The 22,500-nt window shown below is 46.1% G+C and overlaps 1 protein-coding gene across 2 annotated transcripts in view; it reads right to left on the bottom strand.

The window, feature by feature from the left end:
- The window catches only part of spns2 (SPNS lysolipid transporter 2, sphingosine-1-phosphate), a 58,895-nt gene that overhangs the window by 11,680 nt on the left and 24,715 nt on the right, over positions 1–22,500 (bottom strand). For both annotated transcript variants that reach the window (XM_085469375.1, XM_085469376.1), the window contains exons 3-10: positions 14,818–14,954; positions 10,852–11,003; positions 7,424–7,490; positions 4,990–5,132; positions 3,830–3,982; positions 3,388–3,577; positions 1,599–1,664; positions 1,085–1,183 (exon numbers count right to left, since the gene is read on the bottom strand). In XM_085469375.1, the coding sequence (XP_085325501.1) occupies positions 1,085–1,183; positions 1,599–1,664; positions 3,388–3,577; positions 3,830–3,982; positions 4,990–5,132; positions 7,424–7,490; positions 10,852–11,003; positions 14,818–14,954 (1,007 nt within the window). The remainder of the gene's footprint in view (positions 1–1,084; positions 1,184–1,598; positions 1,665–3,387; positions 3,578–3,829; positions 3,983–4,989; positions 5,133–7,423; positions 7,491–10,851; positions 11,004–14,817; positions 14,955–22,500) is intronic.

Here is a 22,500-nt window from a genome sequence, read left to right on the forward strand (position 1 = left end):
CACGTTGCATTTTTCCTGTTGCGACTGATCTGAACTGTTTCTGTGGTTAGACTATTGGAGCACCGATGGAGCCTTCAAATGAGTAGAATCAAGGTGACTGAGAATGAGTCATACGGTTATCAAAGCAAAATCTCTCTGTGGCAAATCTGTACAATATAATTGATCTATTGAATGTGCAGGCACAATGCAGTGCCAGCCCCTGAACCTGCATCACCACAGAATGTGTATTTTTTTAAAGGCTGGCTTTGATCAGTCGTTGTAAATCATCTTCTGCTTCTTTTGTTACACGGGCTTAGACACTATTTCAACATTTTCATTTAGGGAAGAAAGCACTGCGGTCTGCAGCTCTGCAGACACCTGCGTCTGCGTGAGCCTGTCGGGCCAGTTTGATTCACTAATCAAACACTTCCACTGCTTTGGTTAATGTAGCTAAGCCAGGCTGTGAGCCAGGGCACAACAATACAACACAAAGGCGGTTATGATAAAGTCAAGTGTGTGCATAGATTGTGACACGCTCTACGGCCATCACTGTTGTTCACGCTCCGTGTACGCTGAACACGAGCGCACACCGTGTGCCTCTGTGAGTTACTATTTAACATCGTTTAATCTCAGGCTGAAACGTGAAGAATTTCACTCGACAGTCTGAAGTGAATCCTGTTTCACACTTGACTGAATAGCAAGCAGCACTTCCACTCGGGCCCCTAAATGCTGTTCTTTGGTTGTATACTTGCAGTTTGAAGGGTGGGATGTGGGGCAGGGGGCTGCTTGTGACCTCGAGGGGCCCAGCGTGGCGGTAAGAGCCATTTTCGTCTCCTGACCAGTTGAATACAGTAACAGAGGCCCCTTCTGGGAGCCACGAGGTTTACTAGAGAAAGCCAGAGCAGCGGTGAAATCACAGCTCTGTTCACAGCTCTCCTGAGACGTGAGCTAAAAGCTCCACTTTGCACCGTCCTACTTAAAGCGAGAGCTGAACATCGTTTGTGTTGCAGCAGTACTGTCTAGACTCACAACACTGGTTAAACCGTAAACACATTCCCTCTTCACACCCGGATCATCACACAGTGTTGTGTTGGGAGAGTCTTACCAGGCCTATCAGGTACGGACTTCCTGCATCGCCCAGGAGATGAGAGGTGAAGCTCTGGAACGCGACAGCTGTTGCTCTCCGCGTGGGTATAACAACAAACTGCAAAAACACATAAAGAAACAAAGGCTGAAAAATGCAGCAGATTGCACAAAGTAACTGGAAAACCCAGCCCAGGCACACCTGGGTTGTCCACAGTGGTGCGTCTCCACACAGTCACCACCAACACAAACCCAGGCGCTGCTTCGTTCACCCAGCTCAGCGGAAACCCAATTTCATTTGGCTGGTTTGAACTTTTAGACACTAAAACACACATCAGAGAAAAACCTCCCCTGTGTTTGTTTTCACCAGCGGGAATGACTCGGCCTCAGTCGAGGCAGCAATTATCAGCCCCGCCCGAACTGTCGGCCGCTCGCACATTTCCAAACCTGCATCTAATCTGACGACCCCATTGGTAAAGTTTGTCGCTGGAACTTCCAGTGACCCAGAGGAGAAGTACTGGTTTCTCAATACTTACCATTAAGATGTCTGCTGTTATGGCCCAGTTGAGGAAAAGCAGCGTCTCTCCAATAAAGATACAAACCTAAAGAAAGAAAGAGATCGTTAACTCCGTGTGGGAACACTCAGAGAAATGCTTTGCTGCGGTGGTTTAAAAACGCCGAGCGTGTAGCCCACGAGCTGAAGAGCAGCACCGGATGATAAGGATTGTTGTTGAAGCTCAGTGTGGAAAACCACAACTATACAGGTGGAGGAGAAAACTTGAAGTAAGACAGGAACACTCGGGCTGCTGGTGAACAGCACCGAGGGTCCAACACGGCTCCTCCTGCCGGGGAATAAAACTTGTGCTGCTGTTTCAGACCTACAGTACAGAGAGGTCACAGCAGACAGGTCCGCTCTGAAAGCTGCCAACACGTCGCCTCTTAGAAGAGAGACGCACGGCCGTGCGCTGACGAGACAACAGCTGCGAGAGGTCAGACGGCCTCGACAGAGCAGCGCCGCCCGCCGCAGCCGTGTCACGCCTTATAATGTGACACATCTGTCAGCGCTTTGCCATGAAACTTGAGCCGATCACTTACACGCGCTGCTGTACTGTAAGATGATTTAATACTGTACAGTAGACTGAAGCTGGCTAAAAGCAGTGACATCATGTGTTTGAAATTATGACCTCGTAGTGAGGACTGCTACTGTTGCTGCCTGGTAAAAACCCAAACCTCTGTCGTTGGACCCGAGACAGCGTTCAACCTGCACTGTTACCATCTGACACTCGGAGCGATACCAGGCGTCACTTCAGTCATTAGCAAAGCTAAAGCCGGTTTCTGTAATAGAGCAACTGTATAAAATTGAGTTGGACAGATCTGTAATGGTGTAATTAATATGGAAACTTCTGCTCCTCGGCTCTAATTGGCTGAGTCATGCTGCTGCCTGACACCTGATAAATGTGCGCCTTTGACCTGGAAGAAGTTCAAACAAATCTTACTTCATTACATCGAAATCATTATTCGCAGCAGTAATCATCTGTCACCTGGGACCTACTTTGTTTGGCGTGCTACCTGTGGGCTACTCACTTAATTCATATAAATGACACTTAACTTAACATATTGCTGCTTAAATAAATCAGCTTTTGGTTGTTTGCTCGTGGACAGTGGGAGCTCTGCATGTTTGATTTCTTCTTCCTGACAGCAGCTCAGAGGGATTTGTTCCTCATACCAGGATCAAACGTGTCACTCGAATCGTCACTCGGTTTAAAAAAATGCTCACAGTTGTAAAATCCAATACGAAGCCGGACTTTCCAGGGAAAGCCGAGGTCACATTTTTTAGGATATGGAAGCCTGTTTGTTAAGTTTCCTTACACGCATGGGACTGCCACGTTTCTGCCACTGCAGGCCAACTTGTTGAGAGTCCCTTCCTATTCCTTTGTCACTGATAAGAGCGAGAAATCTGTGCTTGATAAGTCCGACATTGTTTCAAAAACAGCCTTTCCTGCTGCACGAGGTAATTAGGTCCACTGGCTCCATGCTGTTTGCCTACGATTAGTGAGTGTGGAGGCCCGATCAGGCTCACCTGTTATTACGATCAGTATGATCAGCTACACCCATTAACTGCTCTGCTCCCACCCGACAGCTTCTCCGTCTCATTTGACTGTCAGCTTCTAGAACGAATCATAGCTGACACGCTAATATCGCCTCATCCTTGAAAATGAAGAATGCTTTTCCAACATCCCCAAACCTGGCACAGCTCTTTACTTAAACTTGATCCACTGCAGGCACAACGCCGTCTGTGCGACAGCTCCAGGGAACGAGCCTTACGTAAGCTCCAATGATGCTCTTCTTGGCCACCACGAAGATGAGGCAGATGAAGATGGCCGAGCCCAGCATGCTGACGGCGCACACCAGAGGGTCGGCTCGTTCTGTCTTCTGGCGACACAGGCGTGTGGTGAGAGCCCCGATGACCACGCCTAACAGCCCCGTCACACATGTGATGGCCCCGAACACCATGCTGTGGGAAATAACGCAGATTTAGACGAGCAGGTTTTACAGCGTGAAACACTGCGATCAAGGTCGCAGAAGAATGGCGCACTGTAAAAAAAGCTGCTCACAGTGGGGTGTGTCACACGCTCCTCCTCATGCATCCTTTGGAGGAAACTCAAATAGTTTTACTTTCTATCTCTGATCCTTAAACGGTGCTGGAGTCCTGCCCTTTACAAGGAAACAGAAATCCACCCCCTCCGTCGAGTCATGAGCCTCTCACCTGTCCGTGCTACTGCAAATCTCTTTTGTGCAAGCCTCTGCCGTCTTCTGCACCACCCGGGCTCTAAACAGGTAGCCAGGAATCCATATACCAAACGCACCCGTGGCAAAGGAGACCGCTGCCGAAGCCAAGGAGGAGAACACGTAGCTCCGACTGGCAACAAAGACACAGAAAGATCGTGAGGATAATCACATCGTGTCAAACATCTCGCTGACTCTTTCTTATCTGACCAGAACTGCAAGCTGATGGTTGCACAGAGTTAAAGCAGCTGAAACAGCAGGTGCTGCAGCTCAAAGCCACCGAAGTGAAGAATAAATCCAAACGGCTAAAAATGTCCAACATCTCTATAAAGAAACCCAGCCCACGGGTCCAACACAACAAAGCTACAGTGTTTCACCGGCTGGGACCACATCCTTTGTAACGATGGGCGATGAGGGAGTACGAACTGGTGCTGCGGTTTGGGGAAGGCCTCGAAGGGGACTGGTGACGCCTCCCGGGCCGGACAGATCCTATGTACTAACGAGGAGTGAATGAAGGAAAGGACGAGAGGAGAGGAGAGGAGAGGAGAGGAGAGGAGAGGAGAGGAGAGGAGAGGAGCGAGAGAAAACGGGGGGGCATGAAAATGAGAACAGCAGGTATTGGTGAAGGGGGGGCTTCTACAGCCTGAGGCCGGAGGTGGTCTGCTCCTGAAATTCAGATGATATCTCCATGTGCTGTTCAGCAGAAGGGCAGGAGGACAGTGAATGCTCCTGTTGGCATTTCCATTTCAGCCATGGTTACATAATGAAGACGTGTGTAATGCTTTTGTTTGTCCATCCAACAATTTAAACGTACTGATGAAGGATGTAGTTGAATGTAAAGAAGCATGTTCTCACACTTAGAAAGCTAAAAACAGACAATTCTGCTATTTTCCTTATTTAATATCAGCTGTGAGCAAACCAGAGGGAAGCAAAGACAGGGTGGACATGTAGGGAAACTGAGACGACAGCTTTAGACGGAGGATGATCGGAGGGGCAGATGATCTAGGATGAGATCATTTAGGACTGTTGGGACCTTGCAGCTCGACTTATATCCAGAACTCTAAATCTATCCATAAATCCCCCTGAACACTGAACTCATAAACGATTTCCCAAAATGTGCTGTCTGAAAGTGAGCCTTACTTCTTGGCGAGCGCTTTCATGTCACACAACCAGGAGGTGCGGCTCCTGATGCGACCTCCCAGCTGATCGGCGCTCCCTCTCTTTGGGTCAGGGACAAGGAGCAGGATGAGAACGCTTGCAGTGATGCCTAAAACTGGGGAAACCTAAAGGGACGAGAATCAATCAGCATCAGAGTTCAGACACATCATGCTAACAAACAGCAATAGAAGAGTTAAAACAGGAGACAAAGAACGCCATTTCCAGTCTGAATGGACGGCGTCTGCGTTACGCCTGACACTCACTGTGTGTGTGTGTGTGCATGTGTGTGTGTGCATGTGTGTGCATGTGTGCATGTGCATGCATGTGCATGTGCATGCATGTGTGCATGTGCATGTGTGTGCATGTGTGGGTGTGGGCCTGGCTGTGGGTACAAGCACACAAGAGCCTAAAAAAGCTTTTTTTGTTTTTGCTTTGTGAAGTTTCACCGAGGTGAAAACCTCATAAAGTGCCCATCTGCTGCTATAGTCACCATCATCTTTCATGGGCTGCGTGGCAGCGTGTTTGTACCTGCGTGCGACTTTGTGGCGGAGACGAAGACAAAAGGCAGGATGGGCTGCGTTCGAGGGGGTTCGTTTGAGTGATAGAAATTGCTCACAAAAGCAAAACCAATTTCGTATGTCAGGGGAAATTCATCCCGTTATATTTTGATGCTCATAAAAGCCCATTTATATGCATAAGTACTGCGCTGCTGTGAAACGTGTGTCTGTGTGTGTCTGTGTGTGTCTGTGTGCGTCTGTGTGTGTCCTTTGGAGTTTTTCACTGGGGGAATAATTCTGTGTCTGCCGTGGCTCATAATGCAGTTAATAATGTGGCTGCGCTCTCAGAAGTGTGAGGATTACGCCGCCGTGCGCCGCCGTCTACATCGAAATCTTATAACGTGTCTCAGAGCGAGGCGGCCTAATGGAAGCTGGAGCTGGTCTCACTGAAGGGGAAACAAATATCAGGTTTTTTGGCACTTATGTTCCTTCAGAATTATTCTAAAACTCAAAGGGGCTGTGACCTTTAACCTCGACTCCCACAGGGCCCATTAGACGCTTCCTGTATGGGTGGTGGGCTATCAAATAAATGAGCTACTGCCCTCTCCTGCTGGACCTCCTTTGTTGCTTCATCCCATCCATATTTTCAGGAAGCTAGCTGGAACGCGCTGGGCAAAAACAAACGGAAGCGCTGCAGTGTTTTTCCCTTCAAGCAGGATGCCGCTGCAAAGAACCCGTTTTATGTCTTGTTATTTGTTTTCCCTGCATGCCACACCGGTGATTAATTGGCTTTGAGATTGTTTTATTGGAATGTCATTGTGGCTGCTTTGGAACAAGCCAGCCTGCTCTTTGTTTTTATTTTAAAGCTCCGCCACGGCGAGGAAGAAATGAACTTCCTGCCAAGCGAGCTGTCCGTGTCCAGGAATCTCTTCCATGGCGAGAAAGTTTCATGTGTTCCAGTCACTTCATAAGAAGGGTGAGGTCATACTTCGTTCCAAGGATGGGCCTGAAGTTAGCGGTTCGCGAGGAGCCCTGCTGGGGTTCTCGCTGGTCCCCTCCTTTGAGGCCGGGCGGCTTCATTGAGGTTCACCTCCAAACATTTGGTCTCAGCTTTGGCAACAGTGATTTATGCTCCTAATAGAGCACCTTTCTCCTGCTGCAGCACAAAACAGTCTATTAATGAGTTTTTTCAATATCCCATCAGCAGGTTTCTGCAGATAGATTTCTCTCGGGAGCAGAAATGAGCCTTTTATCAAACGAGATCCAGGTTAATTCGTCAGAGCACCTTTAGGGTATTTGCCCAACAGTACTTAGTCACAGCTGTAGCGCCATGCCCGGCTCATTGCTCCATCGCTGCCCTACAAAGACGTTTAATGCCTGCGGCGCCTGTTGCAGCTCATTTCCTGCGGGTGATTCTTGCTCTCTATAAACAGCATCTTTGCATCAGCTGCTGAATCGGGCTCTGACATCATCTCTGTCGCTTTGCTTTACGGTGTGACGTCAGGAGACATTTGTTTGACACAACACAGCTCGTACCTGCGGATGCACCCGAGACGTGCAACAGTGACACAATGGCCAAACCAAATGTTGTATTTCCTTAATCTCCTGTAGTGACAAAGACCTCCCAGAGCTGCCATTTATCCTCGTTCAGCAGAAATGGCCTTCATGAGCAAAATGTTACTTAAATGTTTACAGCGACTGCAGCGTGTTTATTAGAAATCCACGTTCCTGCTGCTGAAGCCGATCAGAACCTATGCAGCAAATGTTTTTTTGGTGTGAACGCGTAATGGAAGAAGATGGTTTTAGAAAGGCTTCTGCAGGAAGCTGAAGGCTGAGCTAAGGAGGATTTGAGCCTCTGTTCCCCAAACGTCTGAGCCAGTGCCCCCTCCCACCACCCCACATGATGCTGACGCTCTTACCCTCAGTGCCCAGTGCCAGTCTCCTGCAGCCTCCTTGGCGCTGGAGCCCAGGATGTAGCCCAGCCCGCTGCAGAGGGACAAACAGGTTATGCATCAAAACACAACATATACAGCATTTTACTGTCAGCCTGCTCTGCTCAAGTTTACCGAATCACAGAAACATTTGGGTCCATCTTCACATAACAGCATAATGGCGTCATTCTCCCTGCAGCACACTCATGATGTGATGTGCACGTCTGCAAAGGTTGTTTGGGTACAACGATCTCATCGAGCAATCGTTCTTAAAATGATCCTGCAGTGTGTAGGTGAGACACTGAATCTGCAACACTTCAATACACAGGCTGGGTTTTTCTAGTGTTTCTGAGTAAATCGAGCCTATTGCTGTGTTACTAAACAGAACAGGTCCTGAGCTGCTTCATTCATCTGAGGTAATGTTGCTCTTCTCTCAGCTTGTGGCCATTCTGCCGCGGTCTCTGCCCTCATCAGTGCATTTGTGCCCACAGACCTGTTGTTGTTGTTCCTCTTTCAGACTTTGTGTGAAAGATATATATATATATATATATATATATATATATATATATATATATATATATATATATATATATATATATATATATATATATATATATATATATATATATATATATATATATATATAAAAGCAGTTGCTGAAATGCTCAAATGCCCCGCCCATGGTACCTGTTCGGATCGCTCTTCTTCCCCTGATCAGTGGCCGCTTCGACAAACAATCACTGGAATTATGTGTAATTAGTGAAGTGGTCAGTCAGTTGTGACTCAGTGACATGCGTCAGCTGAGTCTGTCATTTCCATCACTGAAGCCCACACTACTACACATCCTGTTTGTAGTCTGATTATAGCTGCTGAGTGTTTGGGAACTAATGACGTGTTACTGATCAAAGCACCGGAATCTGTTTGGTCTCTGCGTGGGTGATTTGTGCGAGCAGCCACTAAACGCAGGTGTAAAGTAACTAATGTGAGGACACAGAGCCAGTGTTGTCTTCTGGCCGCGGGCTTTACTCTCACAGTAATTTCACTGCTTTTGCTAAAAAAATGGTGTTTTGTGCTTAACGAACGAACGCTGCAGTGAAACGTTTGAGGGAACTGTCGCTGGATCAGATCGGGTGAGATCGGCGTGGCATCAGCGTTTCAAGGACAAAAAGGATTCAGATTGATAACTGGGCACCTGGGGATTAGTAAATACAAAGCTGCTGAGCTTGTAGGCGATGACGTAACTGCCAGTAATGATGAAACTGTCAGAAAAGACGCTGCTTTACACCCCTGATGCCAGTTTATCCAGCATGACCATACTCATCAAATGTCAACAGAAAACCCGACGAGTGTGACAATAACATGAATCGTTAACTTTCAGAGGCTTTGAGCACTTTTGACCTACACTGATCTCTGCCACTAAAACTGAAGACTGTAAAGTGGCTTGGATGGAAAACGTCGCTGACGATCATCACTGAGACACGTCTCTAAATGAAGTTTTCTTTGTTTGTCACACGTTTATGACGCTGCATTACGGGAACGTTACCTGGAAAAATGGAGTTAAAATGGGCGAACTAACTAAACGGTGGCTAACTGTAAACTTTGTACACAACATTCTGAATCTCTCAGATGCAAATTTGTCATTTAACCTATAGACACAACAAAAGTGGACTCGACATCAAGTGATAGTGATGTTTGTAAAGAAGAGGTTCTCCTTGATCCACCATCACTTTGGTACCTACGTCAGCGGGGCAGTTTGAGCTCTTACTGGCAGAGATGGAGTCACGTGTGAGGGCGCAGAGGAATCTGATTACCTTTACACTTTCATATCGCTGCATATTCAAACGCTATGATCGCACTTGTTTCCAAATGCAGCGGTCTGATTGGTCAGATCATGCAAAAAATCCTCCGAATCGAAACAATCTGAAAAATGACGGCGTTAAATCTGAAAACATGTTAACACACAATATAAACGCGTCTGGTGCGTTAAGGCCTTTAAGTCTTGCCTGACACTAAACACGATCACAGCTTGACGGAGCTCATGGCTTCCACGGACAGACACTCTGCCCCAGATAGCAGTGACACATTGGCCCCGAGCCTGGCGTCCAACACTTTGCGCGGCTTCTACTCACAGTTTGTTTAAACTCTTGACTGGAAAAGTGAAGAAAGCCAGTCAGCCTTTGTGATTTCTGAGTTATCTGCATGTGCAGAGTCTCTCCCCACATGCTGTTTCCCATCAGAATAATAAATTGCAACACTAGCGAGAGGATCAATTGAGCGCAACAACTTTGTTATCAGCACTTGCTGCTAAAAGAGACAAAACATGTTTAGCTGGTTTTATACACACGCACAGTGAAGGTGGAAACAGTCTGCCGTCGTCGGCTAGTCTTCCAAAAATAACAGAGCAGCATAAACGTGCTCAGACAGCATATGATATTTCCAGCGAGTGACTAACAGCTAATCTTATCAGAGAGCGTTTGGAAAGTTCGACACAACAATAAAACCTGAGCATGAAAAACAGACCGACTCAAACGGCAGCGAGACCCAGAAACATATCTGTGGGGCCGGTTTCAAAAAGGTTTGAAAAAACAAACAAACAAAGGATGAAGGGCAGGGGAAGCCGTTTCCTATGAATCCAGTCTAATTCCTGGGTCATTTCCTGAAAATGGTCACCGCAGCGTCAGTAAAGACAAACAAGCGGGAGAGTGGATAGGATGTTTGACGCGCCACGCCGAGGCTCCCTCTTTCACCTCCCATTGTCATTGTTGCTGGGCAGTTTACCGTGACCCAAACAACTCTGGCGAGTCATAACACAAGCACTCAAAGGGCAGATTAGGCTTCCCTTTGCTCGTCTGTCTCCAGCCTGGATATAATGACAGAAATGTCAAATAACGCTCATGTTCAGAGCGTTGCAGACTACGCAGCGCTTCCAGCATGCAAACGATGGAGAACAGCACAGCCTGCGACAGCTCGGGCGAATGGGACGTCTCTAAAGTGAGCATCGCAGGTACATTGGTCTTTTATTTCTTGGCTCTGTTTGTTTTCTCCCTGAGCTTCTTTATCTGCTTAAATGAATTGCAGAGCCTAGAGACTCGAGCTTAATAATACCTCCTACTCACAAATCTCCGTGTCACAGCTCCAACCCTGCTTTAAGCTTCACAGAGCCAACTGAAAGTATTTTTCTGCAAAGGTTCAATTTAAAAAAAACAAACATAAGCGTGACCTTCCCAATGTGAGGAAAAGTTCAATGATCTATATGACAGCTCTGTAGTTCCTTTGGATTTAACATCTGAAGGACGGGCTAGGAGAGATGAAAGGATGAAAACGTTCATGGTCATCACTGAGGTGTCGTTTCATGAACATTCAGCTCCCAAAATAGCTCATCAGCTTCAACAACCCAGGCTCTGTCTGCATCTTACCTTCCCAGGGGGATGGCCAGGTAGAAGACAGAGAGCATCATGGTGCGGGTGTTACTAGTAAAGAGGTCTCCTATGATGGTGGGAGAGATGGAGGAGTAGCTGGATTCTCCGATGCCCACGAGTCCTCTGGAGAGCACAAACAGCCAGAAGTACTGTGGAGAGGAGGAAGAAGCTAATCTGCGTATCCTTGTGTTACAATCACAACATTTAATCACTTAGTATTTACATCCGTGCTGATTCAGCATCGCTGAGCTTGTGAACATACAGTGGAGGATCAGTGGGTCATCCTCCGAGACATCAGAGCATCAAACATGGTAATTCTGTTTAACCATTATTGAGTTCCTACTTTACACCAGGTAAATATAAAATACAATGAAACACCATGTAGTCGGTCTTTATAGGTGTAGTCCACCAGTTAAGTATATTATCGTTGTCGCAAAATATTCAGTGGCTTCATGAGCTCTTGTATGAGCACCAAAAAACATGGATTTTCAGAATAAAAGTCTTTTATAATTCTTCTTTCTGCATATGTTAGCATAGTCTGCATCTATGCCCATCATGCTGCTGTACTGGTGCTGAGCACAGATTAGTTATTGACTTTGAATGTTATGTATTATATTATCAGTTAATGGAAATATAACAGCAGTAAGATTTTATGTGTTTAATCTGCGCGGTATGAAGGGATGAAGAGACAAACTTAAAAGGCCTTAATAGGAGCATCTTTCTCATTGAGGCACCTGTGCAGGCAGCTGATCGCTAACTGTTTCCACGGCAACCACTACTCACTACATCTGGACGACCGGCTTGCTTGTAAAGCTGCAAAGAAATCGGGATCCCCACACAGGAGACAAATGACAAACACGGGTCAGTAATCTGACCTGTGATCTGGCCACAACGAGACATTTACAGTAAAGACTTCCAATCCAGTCAGCTGCTCTTATATGCAAAGCCTTTTTAAGATCTTTTTATTTCCACTCGTAACGCGGCTCTGGGCTGTTACAGCCCGATAAGCAGTGTCCTTCATAAAGACGTAATTAGGAGCTGTTTATACCAGTGAAGACGCCAAAGATGTGTTTACTGTTTTTTCAGCACATAGTTTTGCATTATTATATTGCTTGAGACTATGAGCCCATGCAAGTGTTTACTGCTGTGTATATAGTTATGTTTGTCACATTGTTTGAAATGATTTACAGACAGACTATTTTTTTCCGTTTGGTGGGATGATGACAGGCACTCTTCCTGTGTTTGTGGTCACTGGAACAGAAACTCTACAAAGAAGCAACGCTGCCAAAGAAGCACCACAAAAATGTGGTTTGGAAAACGTCTGAAGACTACAAAGACACGAAAGAGAAGTTTGAGATGATCGAAACCTTTCCCCGACTTTTGAATGAGTTAAAGACAAATATCAGCATGCTGACATGGCGGGGTTAGTTTCCCATGTTCACTGACATACGATGAGCTCACAATCAGCTGTTTTCAACTAGTACGTTTGAGAAACTGTGTGTTGTTACTTTATTAAAGCACAGTCTGATATTTATCTACAGGACACCAGTTCAGGCACTTGTCACTGGTCCTGACACTTTAGCAAGTCCAAAGAGGTACTTTGAAGGAAACTTTTATCATTTACGTCCACGTCTACTCGCTTCTTTGGTTATATTAAAGGTAGAATGGGAGGTCTGTGGAACCAGGACTACCAGTTTGGACTGGGAGACAGACACCTGCTCTGCTTTTAAGATTAAAAACTTTCCTTTTTGGTAAAGCTTATAGTTGGAGCTGGATCAGGTGGCCTACAGGTGCATTTAGTCATTAGTTATCATTAACGGTGCCGTGCCTGCTGACAGACGGTGTACGTGTGTTTTATGTATTAACAGACCTCTCTGCACTGAATCATATCTGTTATTAACCTCTGTCTCTCTTCCACAGCATGTCTTTATCCTGTCTTCCTTCTCTCACCCCAACCAATCACAGCAGATGGCCCCGCCCCTCCCTGAGCCTGGTTCTGTCTGAGGTTTCTTCCTGTTAAAAGGGAGTTTTTCCTTCCCACTGTTGCCAAAGTGCTGCTCACAGGGGGTCATATGATTGTTGGGTTTTTCTCTGTACCTATGAAGCGCCTTGAGGCGACTTATGTTGTGATTTGGCGCTATATAAATAAAATTGAATTGAATTTTATTCATTAGTGCTGTATTCTGTGTGCGTCCTTGCTTCTAACTCTTCTGTCATTTCTAACTAAGCCACTCCCACCTTTCCTGCTTTCCCACCAGTCGCATCACATGATTTTTCCCTCTGCTCATCTGCACTTCACTCCCTTTGTGAGTGCCCTCATGACATGTACTGTGGGAACAAAGACCGTTCCTTGCCTGATTGTCTTTGTGCTGTTGCCAGAGCTTTCCAGTTATTCATAGATGTTCTTGTTTTTTAACCCCTGCTAACCTGGAACTTGCCGCCACCTTTCTTTTCTCTTTCTGCTTGATTTGAAAGTTTTCTTGTTTGGAGTAAACTCCAAGTGGACTTTTACCTGCTTGTGTCTGAGTCATGCAGACTGGCTATTCACTGAAGAGCAGTCACGCAACAACACCATTATAAAGATGATACCGTCATAAAACTATAAACAAAAAAAGGATCATCAACCTGTGGAGTTGGTCCAACAAAAGATCTCGATGTCCTCGTCTCACACCCTCGACACAAACGAGGTGACGCTGAGTGAGCTGAGCGATGCTTTCTACTAAACTAAGGTATAAACAGGGACAGTCCTGGAAATATAACATATAAAGCCTACCAGAGGCAGACAAGCTGCAGCACAATGTGCTGTCTTTCTGGCGTATAGTAAGGAGCAGCGAGTAATATGCTTCAACATGTTAAAATAAAGAAGCACAAGTGATCACTTTATGACATAATCTTGTGGTCATGAGGAAAAAGTATGAAGTTTCACTTTGTGGTGAATTTCTCTTATGTAAGATCTGCATCCTGCATCTCCTGCGAGTCCTTCCAAACGCCCCAGAGCGCCTCAAATGCATCACGACAGGAGTCTGTTGTAAGCACTCGTTAGCATTTCATTGCGTGTCGTGTCTTTCATCTCTCCTGGTGACAGTGCCACAGCTATTATATAACAGCCATCATGTCTCGTTTGATCGGCACGCTCAGGAACATGTCTTAAGGGTGGAGTCACAGTTGGAGACAAAGGACGTGAGCCATCAGCGGCCTTTGTGGGATTCGTCAGAGCTCCTTAACTTCAACTTATCTATAAGTGGCCTCGATGTATTTGCTGCTTAGGCGCAGCAGTCGAGTCGAGGACAGAGGACAGAGGACAGAGGACAGAGGACAGGCTCCTGAGACCTGAGCCGAGCTGTCGCTCCGCTCGCGGTTTACTTGCTGGAGACACTGCAGCGTGACGATGCTCTGCATGCTCCATAAATTTGACTAACACAGCTTTGAAGGCACATATTTCAGTCACTTTGTCAGATTTTCATTACAACCGTCGTGTCAAGAAGGCACCACGAGCCCGTCGACGCCCCCACGCAGACGTCCGTGAGCCGAGTCTTTTACTCTAATATGATGTCGACTCTCAGCGGGACGCCCCTTCCCCCATTTTATGGCCTCCACGAATGAATGATGTGGCCGTTTAAAGCACCCGGCATCTCCTCGCACACAGAGGTTCTTAGAGACACACAGTCTAAATCTGCTTGTAAAAGATCAGCGAAATGAGTTTTATCTTCCAAACCATTGTAACCGAGACAAGCGCGAGGCCTTCATTAGCTGGCTGCTAGCCAGAGAGAGGGCGCAGGCAGAGCATGTCTACAAAGGCAGAGCGGGTATCTGACTTAATAAGCATGTCATTACATTTTGCTTGCCTTAACTTCGAGCGTATCCAGATCATTACAGAATAATAACCTTGTCTATGAGGGGAACCAACACACTGACAGTGGAGCTGCAGTGCTGCGAGCGCTGTGTGGTTTCTCAGAGCCGTACCTCTTTACTGATGAAGGAGCTCAACAGGGTAACAATGGACCAGAAGAGAATGCCACAGCTCAGGATGACCTTTCTGTTGAAGCGGTCGCCCAGGTAACCAAAGATGGGAGCTGCCACCATGAAGCTACAGATGAAAACTGCGGAAAGAGAAGAGAAACAGAAAATGACGGTCACTGACTTCGATACTCATTTACTGCATGAGCGGACTGCTGCTTTATGTCACACTGCTTCAGCTCTGATTAAGTCGAGACCCGTCCAGATCAAGTGTCTGATAGAAGTCAGCCAGAGACACGCCCCTGTTACACGTCACCTCACGAGAATATCACATAGATACGATAACACGTGGGTAGATGTCAGAGATAACTTGCATTAAGCTAACGTAGCAGGTCAGAGAAGCGCAGTTTGTGATGTAGTCAAATAACGTAGCCCTGAAGGAGAGAAAATCAGGATGACATGTGGCAAATGTTACGAGCTCAGACCGATTAAAAAGGCTGTGGAGAAAAGAAAGAATGACAGTGGGAACTAACCAGATGTAGGACAATTCACAGCAATATCTGACCCTTGAGAAGCTCGGTGGCTGTGCAGCCATAAATAATTCCTCCATCTTAATTTCTTACAAGGAAACTTTGTGCTCCAAAATGTGCTTCCCTAATTGCCCCACTGCTGACTGCACGACCGCTCAGCCCTTGCAGGCTCTTCGTCAGTATTTATGAGGCGGGCGAACCCAAACACAGCAGAATTTTTAAAGCTTTCAAACTGAGTTTGGTGTCTTTGCGAAGGAGAAAGGGCAGCGATGTTACTCTTGACAGCAGCGGGAGGAGATGGGGAGGCAGGCGGGAGTGTTTTGACACATCATCAGCATAAACGTTCAGAGGAGCTGAGAGAGGAAAGCGAGGAGGGGGGTGTTATATAAGATACAGGCATCGCTGTCCCACAGCTGCAGAGGCCAGCCAGCGGGATGAGGGACAGTAATCAGATTAAAGCATAACTGTAGTTTTGGACATGTGATATCGTAGTCTGATAAACGGGAGAAAAAAAGCAAAAGGATAAAAACCCTATTTTGAGGCAAAAGCTGTGGTTTTACATAATGATGCTGCAGGTATGTACATGCAACAACTGGGCAGGTAGCGAAGCTGCATCCTGATAGGTTCACCACATCTGACTGAAAACATATATGAATATATGAAGTTCATATGTGAAATATGAATTTTTGGGATTAAAAGTAAGAGCCGTGTTATTGGTGTTACAGCTTAACACGCGTGTTATGTAAATGAAAAGTGCGTCATCACTTTATAGAAAATCTACATGTGAACATTCGTCCGGTGCAACTCTGCTGTTATTTTTGGGGAAGAACAATCTAACCTGAGACAGGGAAATGATCTAAAGTCTAATTCTAATTTAATTTCACTAATATTAATGACGTTTTTACTGGAGCTGGGCGAGTTCCTAACGAGTGCCTCACATCTCCACCTCTCAGCGTCGCTACTCTCCCTCTTCTCGCCCGGGTTTCTTTCCCTCTCTGTCGCCTCCATCACCGACCACAGGCCTGTTGTGTCATGACTCTGATGACTCCTCCCTGCAGGTCCACACACACACACACACACACACACACACACACACACACACACACACACACTGGTTCTGCTGTGCATACTGGAGATAAGTTGGGACAGGTCCATAATCAACCAGCAGCAGCTGCTCCTCGTGGGGACAGAGATCATTACTCTTACTGTTACAAACACATCCTCACATCTTCAGCTGACTTAGTTCAGGTCATCAACCGGACCGCACAGGCTCTCTCTCTCCGCAGATCTTATTTTATGTAATTTGCTGATAAGTTGTGCTATTTTCCTCGGCTCATTTTCACCTTTTAGCAGTACCAGCACATGTGAGTTAAGTTGGGTAATAACAGTTTGCTCGCAGCCTTTTTGCTTTTAGAGTGAGACACATAAATCCTTTGTGCAAAAGTCTTTGATGTAACGTCAGCTTTGGTGTTAAAATGAAGAAGATGCTGTGGAGAAAAAACAGCCTCGGTGCCAAACTTGGCAAAAACAGAACAAATATGTGAAATACTGTTTTTAGTTTTGAGACGTGAAGGGCTGCGCCCAACCGAGCGAGAACGCCGCGCCTGCCAGGAACGCGCTTTCTCCTGAACCCGTTTGAACTCTGAAAGAAAATAATAAGATGATAAATAACAGTTACACTTCAGCTACAAATGGATTACTTTGTTTCTTGACACGAGGTGTAGGGGATGTTGTCAGGTTGTTTATTGTAAGAAAAACAAAGGTACACTCAGACGCTTTCTGCATGTTCTCTTATTAAATTCAGTGAAGTCAGAGTCAGCACTGATAACCCTGCTGAAGATTCAGATCTGGAGATCTTGTTCTTGTTCTCTTTGACCTTATTTATCCATCAGATCTTCAAAGAGACTCACATATTAATAATGTAGCTTTGTTTACAATGACAGATGTCTCCTGATAAGGATCACGACAGTCTTTTCTTGTCAGTGTTACACATTAGTTACAGGCTGGCATAAGAACACATGCTGACCCCGAAGACCAGGTTCACACTGATATCATGTGCAACCTTTGGTGCTGCAGGAAATTCCTTATCACTACAAAGATTGTGTATAAAAGAGTACGACAGTCGTGCTACAGGCGCTCCCAAACAGGCCTAAATATGACACGTCGCACAGAGCGCGGTTAAATGCTCAGACATTTACTGTGGTATCACAATGACATTATTGTTATCTGTACGTGTTTGAAGCACTAAATCTCAGATGTGTTTGGCGTGATTAGTAAGAAGTGACAAGAAAACAAATGCTTTCAGTCTATTTCAAGAGCTTGTAGGACGGACAAACCAACACTAACAATAAGTCTCCACAGACAACAACGTCCCTCCCAGAACTCTGCAGCTCTTCAGGCAAACACGCAGAGATGTAACCTTAATAGGAAAAATGCAATTATTCATATCTTATATCTCATTTTGTGGTCAAGCACCTTAAATGGCCCCGTCGGGCATGATAACAGGAAAAGCCTGATTGACGTAAAGTAAACTCTTGAATATGAAGCATATAAACCTCGCTGCCCACTCCTGAGAAGCCCAGCATTCCTGAGCCGAACGCGCTTTGATTTAAAGTAGTGTAACATCGCAGCTCCACATGTTTGTGCGATCTCCATAACCACCTCCAAACACAAGACAAACTCACAGCAGGAAAGCCTAAGACTCCGACACACCATAGATGCTTCCACCGCAGCGGACCGCGCTCACAGGGCAGCTCTGACTACAGAGACATGTCGCGTATAAGCAGTACAACCCGGCAGCACTCGCAGCACTGTTTACTGCATTTGTTGGACATATTGATGGTGATAATTACAGTGATGACTGCTGGAGCGTAATTGTGATCATTGACAGTGAAGACATTACATCTATCTGTGAACCGAACACTGCAAAACAACGTAAACGAGTCCTATAGGATCAGCTGTGCCTCTGTCATTAGGCTTACGGGACATTTCCCCACTATTATCCTAATAAACACTTTATTTCTTCTTCGGCTGCGAGTCATTGTAAACGCCAGGCTGGCGACCTGAGTTTAGAAAACTACAACACAGTGAATTAACAGCGAGGGCTGTGAATAAATGTGTGTGATGGTGAGCAGTGTGAAGCAGTGCGGCCTGGTCTGCAGGGACCGTGCTGAGAACTGTTTAAAACCTCTCTGAAGTCCATATATTAATTATTATTTTCCATTATCATTCACTTTTTATATAAAAAACAAAAGATGTAACCGGATACGTTTTCTCTAATGAGAGGAACGTTTCTGCAGACAAGCAACAAAACAACACAAACCAAGCAAACCGAGCCCTGACTTCAGTTTGCCCCGTGCATCACGCAGGAGTGCCAATCCTCCTCTGATGTTCTTCAAATAACACGCCGTGCGTATTTCTCACAGTCTCTCAAGCGAGGAAGTTACCATCGTCTTTCACTTTGAGAAGACAATGGCTGAGTGAGAAGTCTAAAAGTAGACACAATAGCAGCCACACTCGAGTCTGCGTTTCAGTCTAACATCGTCACAAAGACTCATTCATGTCATCATATTTAAAACTGTTTCACTGTAAACTGGAAAAGCTCTGCTTACATCATCATCAGGATATTATAGAGTAGGTTTCCTGGTGATTGGGAGCCAGTCTTTGTAGAAACGTACTCGTGTGAAGCCGTCTTGAGTTTTCTGGGTTTCAGAGGACAGGAATGGAAATTTACTGTCAAGCTGAGAGTAACAGAAACTGAAAACAATTGAGCAAGCTGCACCACGACCTCCTGCAACACACATTTTCCTGCTTCGCATGCCGCACAGAGGGAGACTCTAAACACCGGACATCCATCCATCGCTTTGATTGGCCAACAGAACAATACCTCCAGGGATGACTCACTCCCTACGATTCAATGCCACTGTGAATACTGCATCGGGGCGATGCAGACACACATATGTGGAGTGTGTGTCTGTGATTGATATTCACTGAGCTGAAACGCTGCCCTGTGACACACTAGATTCCCCTGAATCCGGCCGCGGGACACAAAGTGCTCAGCAGCCTGTTTGATCCTTTTCCACAAAAACCCACTGAAGGTGCGTCTCCCACTGCAAAGAGATGATTAGCTTTTTTTAATTCTGAGGGTGATTGACAGCAGCTTTCACTGGAAAAAGTGGCGTTAAAGGAGCTGAAGGGGACAAAAAGATAAAAACTGGGGGGTTTAACGCAGATGTACGCAGACAGCGTTCCTCGTTTCAAGCTCGCCCTGTAAGCCTTTAGCGCCGAGATTTGACTTTTCAAGTAAATGGGATTTGTCATGGATTGAATGGCTCTTGCTTGGAAATAAAAATCTTTTTTTAAATACAGATATCAAAGGGCCCAGAGTTTCTTTGTTCTGCTGTGCCTCAATGTGAAACTCTTTAAAAATGCACCTCAAGTAGAAGCTTCACAGGGAAAGGTGTCACATTTGGGCTCTTTACCCGAACAAAAAGAAACCAATAAGACGTCACATTACTAAAAGTTGTTACATTGTTTTGTTGGCAACTCTCTAAAGTCCAGATCGTATCCTCCAGCCTCGTCCACGTATCCTTTTCAGGGTCGCGGCGCGCTGGAGCCTATCCCAGCTGTCTTAGGGCGAGAGGCGGCGTACACCCCGAACAGGTCGCCAGCCTGTCGCAGGACTAACACATAGATTCACACTCACGGGCAATTTCCACTTAACCTATCCCCACTAACTCCGGCTTCCTCCCACAGTCATGTCATGACTGTGGGAGGAAGCCGGAGTGCCCGGAGAGAACCCACACAAACACGGGGAGAACACTCCACACAGAAAGACCCGGCCTGATGGTGGGATTGAACCCGTCTTGGGGTGGCTGTAGCTCAGGTGGCAGAGCAGGTCAGCCACTAATCAGAAGGTCGGTGGTTCGATCCCAGGCTGCCTCCTGGCTGCATGCCAGATACTAACCCCGTGTTTGCCTACTGGTGGTGGTCAGAGGGCCCGGCGGCGCCAGTGTCTGGCAGCCTCGCCTCTGTCAGTGCGACAGTCAGTCAGTGCGCCCCAGGGTGGCTGTGGCTACATGTAGCTGCCATCACCTGTGTGTGAATGTGTGGATGACTGGTTGTGTGAAGCGCTTTGGAGTCCTTAGGGACTAGAAAAGCGCTATACAAATGCAGGCCATTTACCGTCTTGCTGCGAGGCGACAGTGCTAACCACCGCGCTGCCAGATCAGATCAATAACTCTAAAACTTATCTCCTCTTTTAGGGCTTATGAGCTGTTTCCCAGGCGTCAGCCCTGCAGCCGTGGAAGCTGACAGTAAGGACGCTCTAACTAATTGAGGCACACCAGTTTCAGGAATCTGAATGTCTGTCAGCTGCCAGAGACGGAATTAGAGGAACCGGAGAAGCACACCTGCAGGTCTGTACATGTCTTCAGGCTAGGTGTTGTCATTCAGCCACATTTAAAACTGCCATGTGTCACTGTGACCTGTTCACTGTGGAGAGGTGTGTGTGTAGGTGTCAGCGCTCAGTGCAGCTTCCATAAATACATCTCCCCTCTTCAGTTTCTGTTGACTCTCCTCCACCTTTGTGCCGCTGCCCTTTTCATTATTACAACACTTGCTGCAACCGGAGGTATTTGTATGAAGAGCAAACGATGCACGAGTAACGTCTGCTGTTAAAAATAGCTTCTCGCTCTTGCATGAGACCACACTATCTCTATTATCACGTTGGATTAAATCATCATTTCTTTTAATCCTGAGGAATGTCAGAAATGTCACCCTGGAGCTAATACAGGACAACAGTCCTTCTATTAATACTTACAGGATGCCCTCGCTGTGCATCACCACGCCATGACTCACCTCACTGATGACAAAAAAATGATTTAAATAACGCCACGATGATCCTTACCCTGAGACCTACCAGTTCAAACACTGTGTTGAAGGCACTGGTATTGATGTGGAAACAGGTAACCCAACCCTGCATACCACAGATGTCATCACACACAGAAAATATCAGGCACTCCAAACACATCTAACCTTTCTCATAAATGGGAATCTAGTTCCTGTCGAGGTTTTCCTCTACAATCACTGACACATTCACAGACACGCCACAGACAGAGGCTAAATAAACGGGTCTGTCCACAATACTGGACGCCCACTGCTCTGTAACTGGCACCAGATGCAGTCGGACGCACAGCTTTCACCCCAAGATGAGCCTGGATGAGCCGGAGGTTTCTTCCTGTTAAAAGGAGTTTTTCCTCTGCTCACAGGAGCTCGTATGATTGTTGGGTTTTTGTCTGTATGTGTTATTGTTGGGTCTACCTTACAGTATAAAGCACCTTGAGGCGACTGAATATCTGACAACACGACCAACTACATCTGCAGCGAAACCACATTCTGCTTTAACTTGTTCTTAACACCGTCAATCTTTCACAATAAAAGCACCTGATTTCAAACTGTGCTTAGAAAGGTTTTGTACAATCACACAGTGACGTACAGACACGTAGCTGAAGGTCAGTTATGTGTGACGGGCATTTCTGAGGAAAGAACATTCATCGTGTCCAGGAAGAAAGACTTTCAGTGTTGTTACATCTGGAAAATAGTAAAAATGTAACAATTACAGTAACACTGAGATTAAAATGACATCATAGCTTTGCTGGTGAATCATGCTGACCAAAACTTATGAGCATGTATTTATTGAACAGAGAGGAATGTGGTGTAAACTAAGCTTCAGTCACTGTGGCGTCACAGTGCTGTGTTTCTATCAGGTGTGCAGGAGTGGCAGCTTTGTTGTTCTTCCCCTAATGATTAATGGACCTGCCTGTGGAGGGTGTGACACATCACTTAGTAGGACACCAACGTGTGTGACTGAAACTCAGACACTCGCAAACATCATTTTGCTGCCTGCTGGATCCTCCTTCATGTGCAGCCCCAACATTTCTGCATGCCTTACATTTCTGATCACCACTAATTCTCCAAGAAATCCCTCGGCTCAGATTACCAGAGCTCTCTGATAAATACCACATGAAGCCTGGGAAATGTTCCTGTCAATCTGAGCAGCTCATACTCTACCCACAGAAGCTGCCATCAAGTGCAGCTGTGCTGTAACACCAACCAAAAACTCTTTCAGTCTTTTAACTGCAGCTAAGGGCTGGTAGGT

Source organism: Copadichromis virginalis, linkage group LG10 (genome assembly GCF_057382275.1).
Source record: "Copadichromis virginalis isolate Kocher_CV1m ecotype Utaka linkage group LG10, C_Virginalis_male_GT1.1, whole genome shotgun sequence".
Classification (NCBI taxonomy): domain Eukaryota; kingdom Metazoa; phylum Chordata; class Actinopteri; order Cichliformes; family Cichlidae; genus Copadichromis; species Copadichromis virginalis.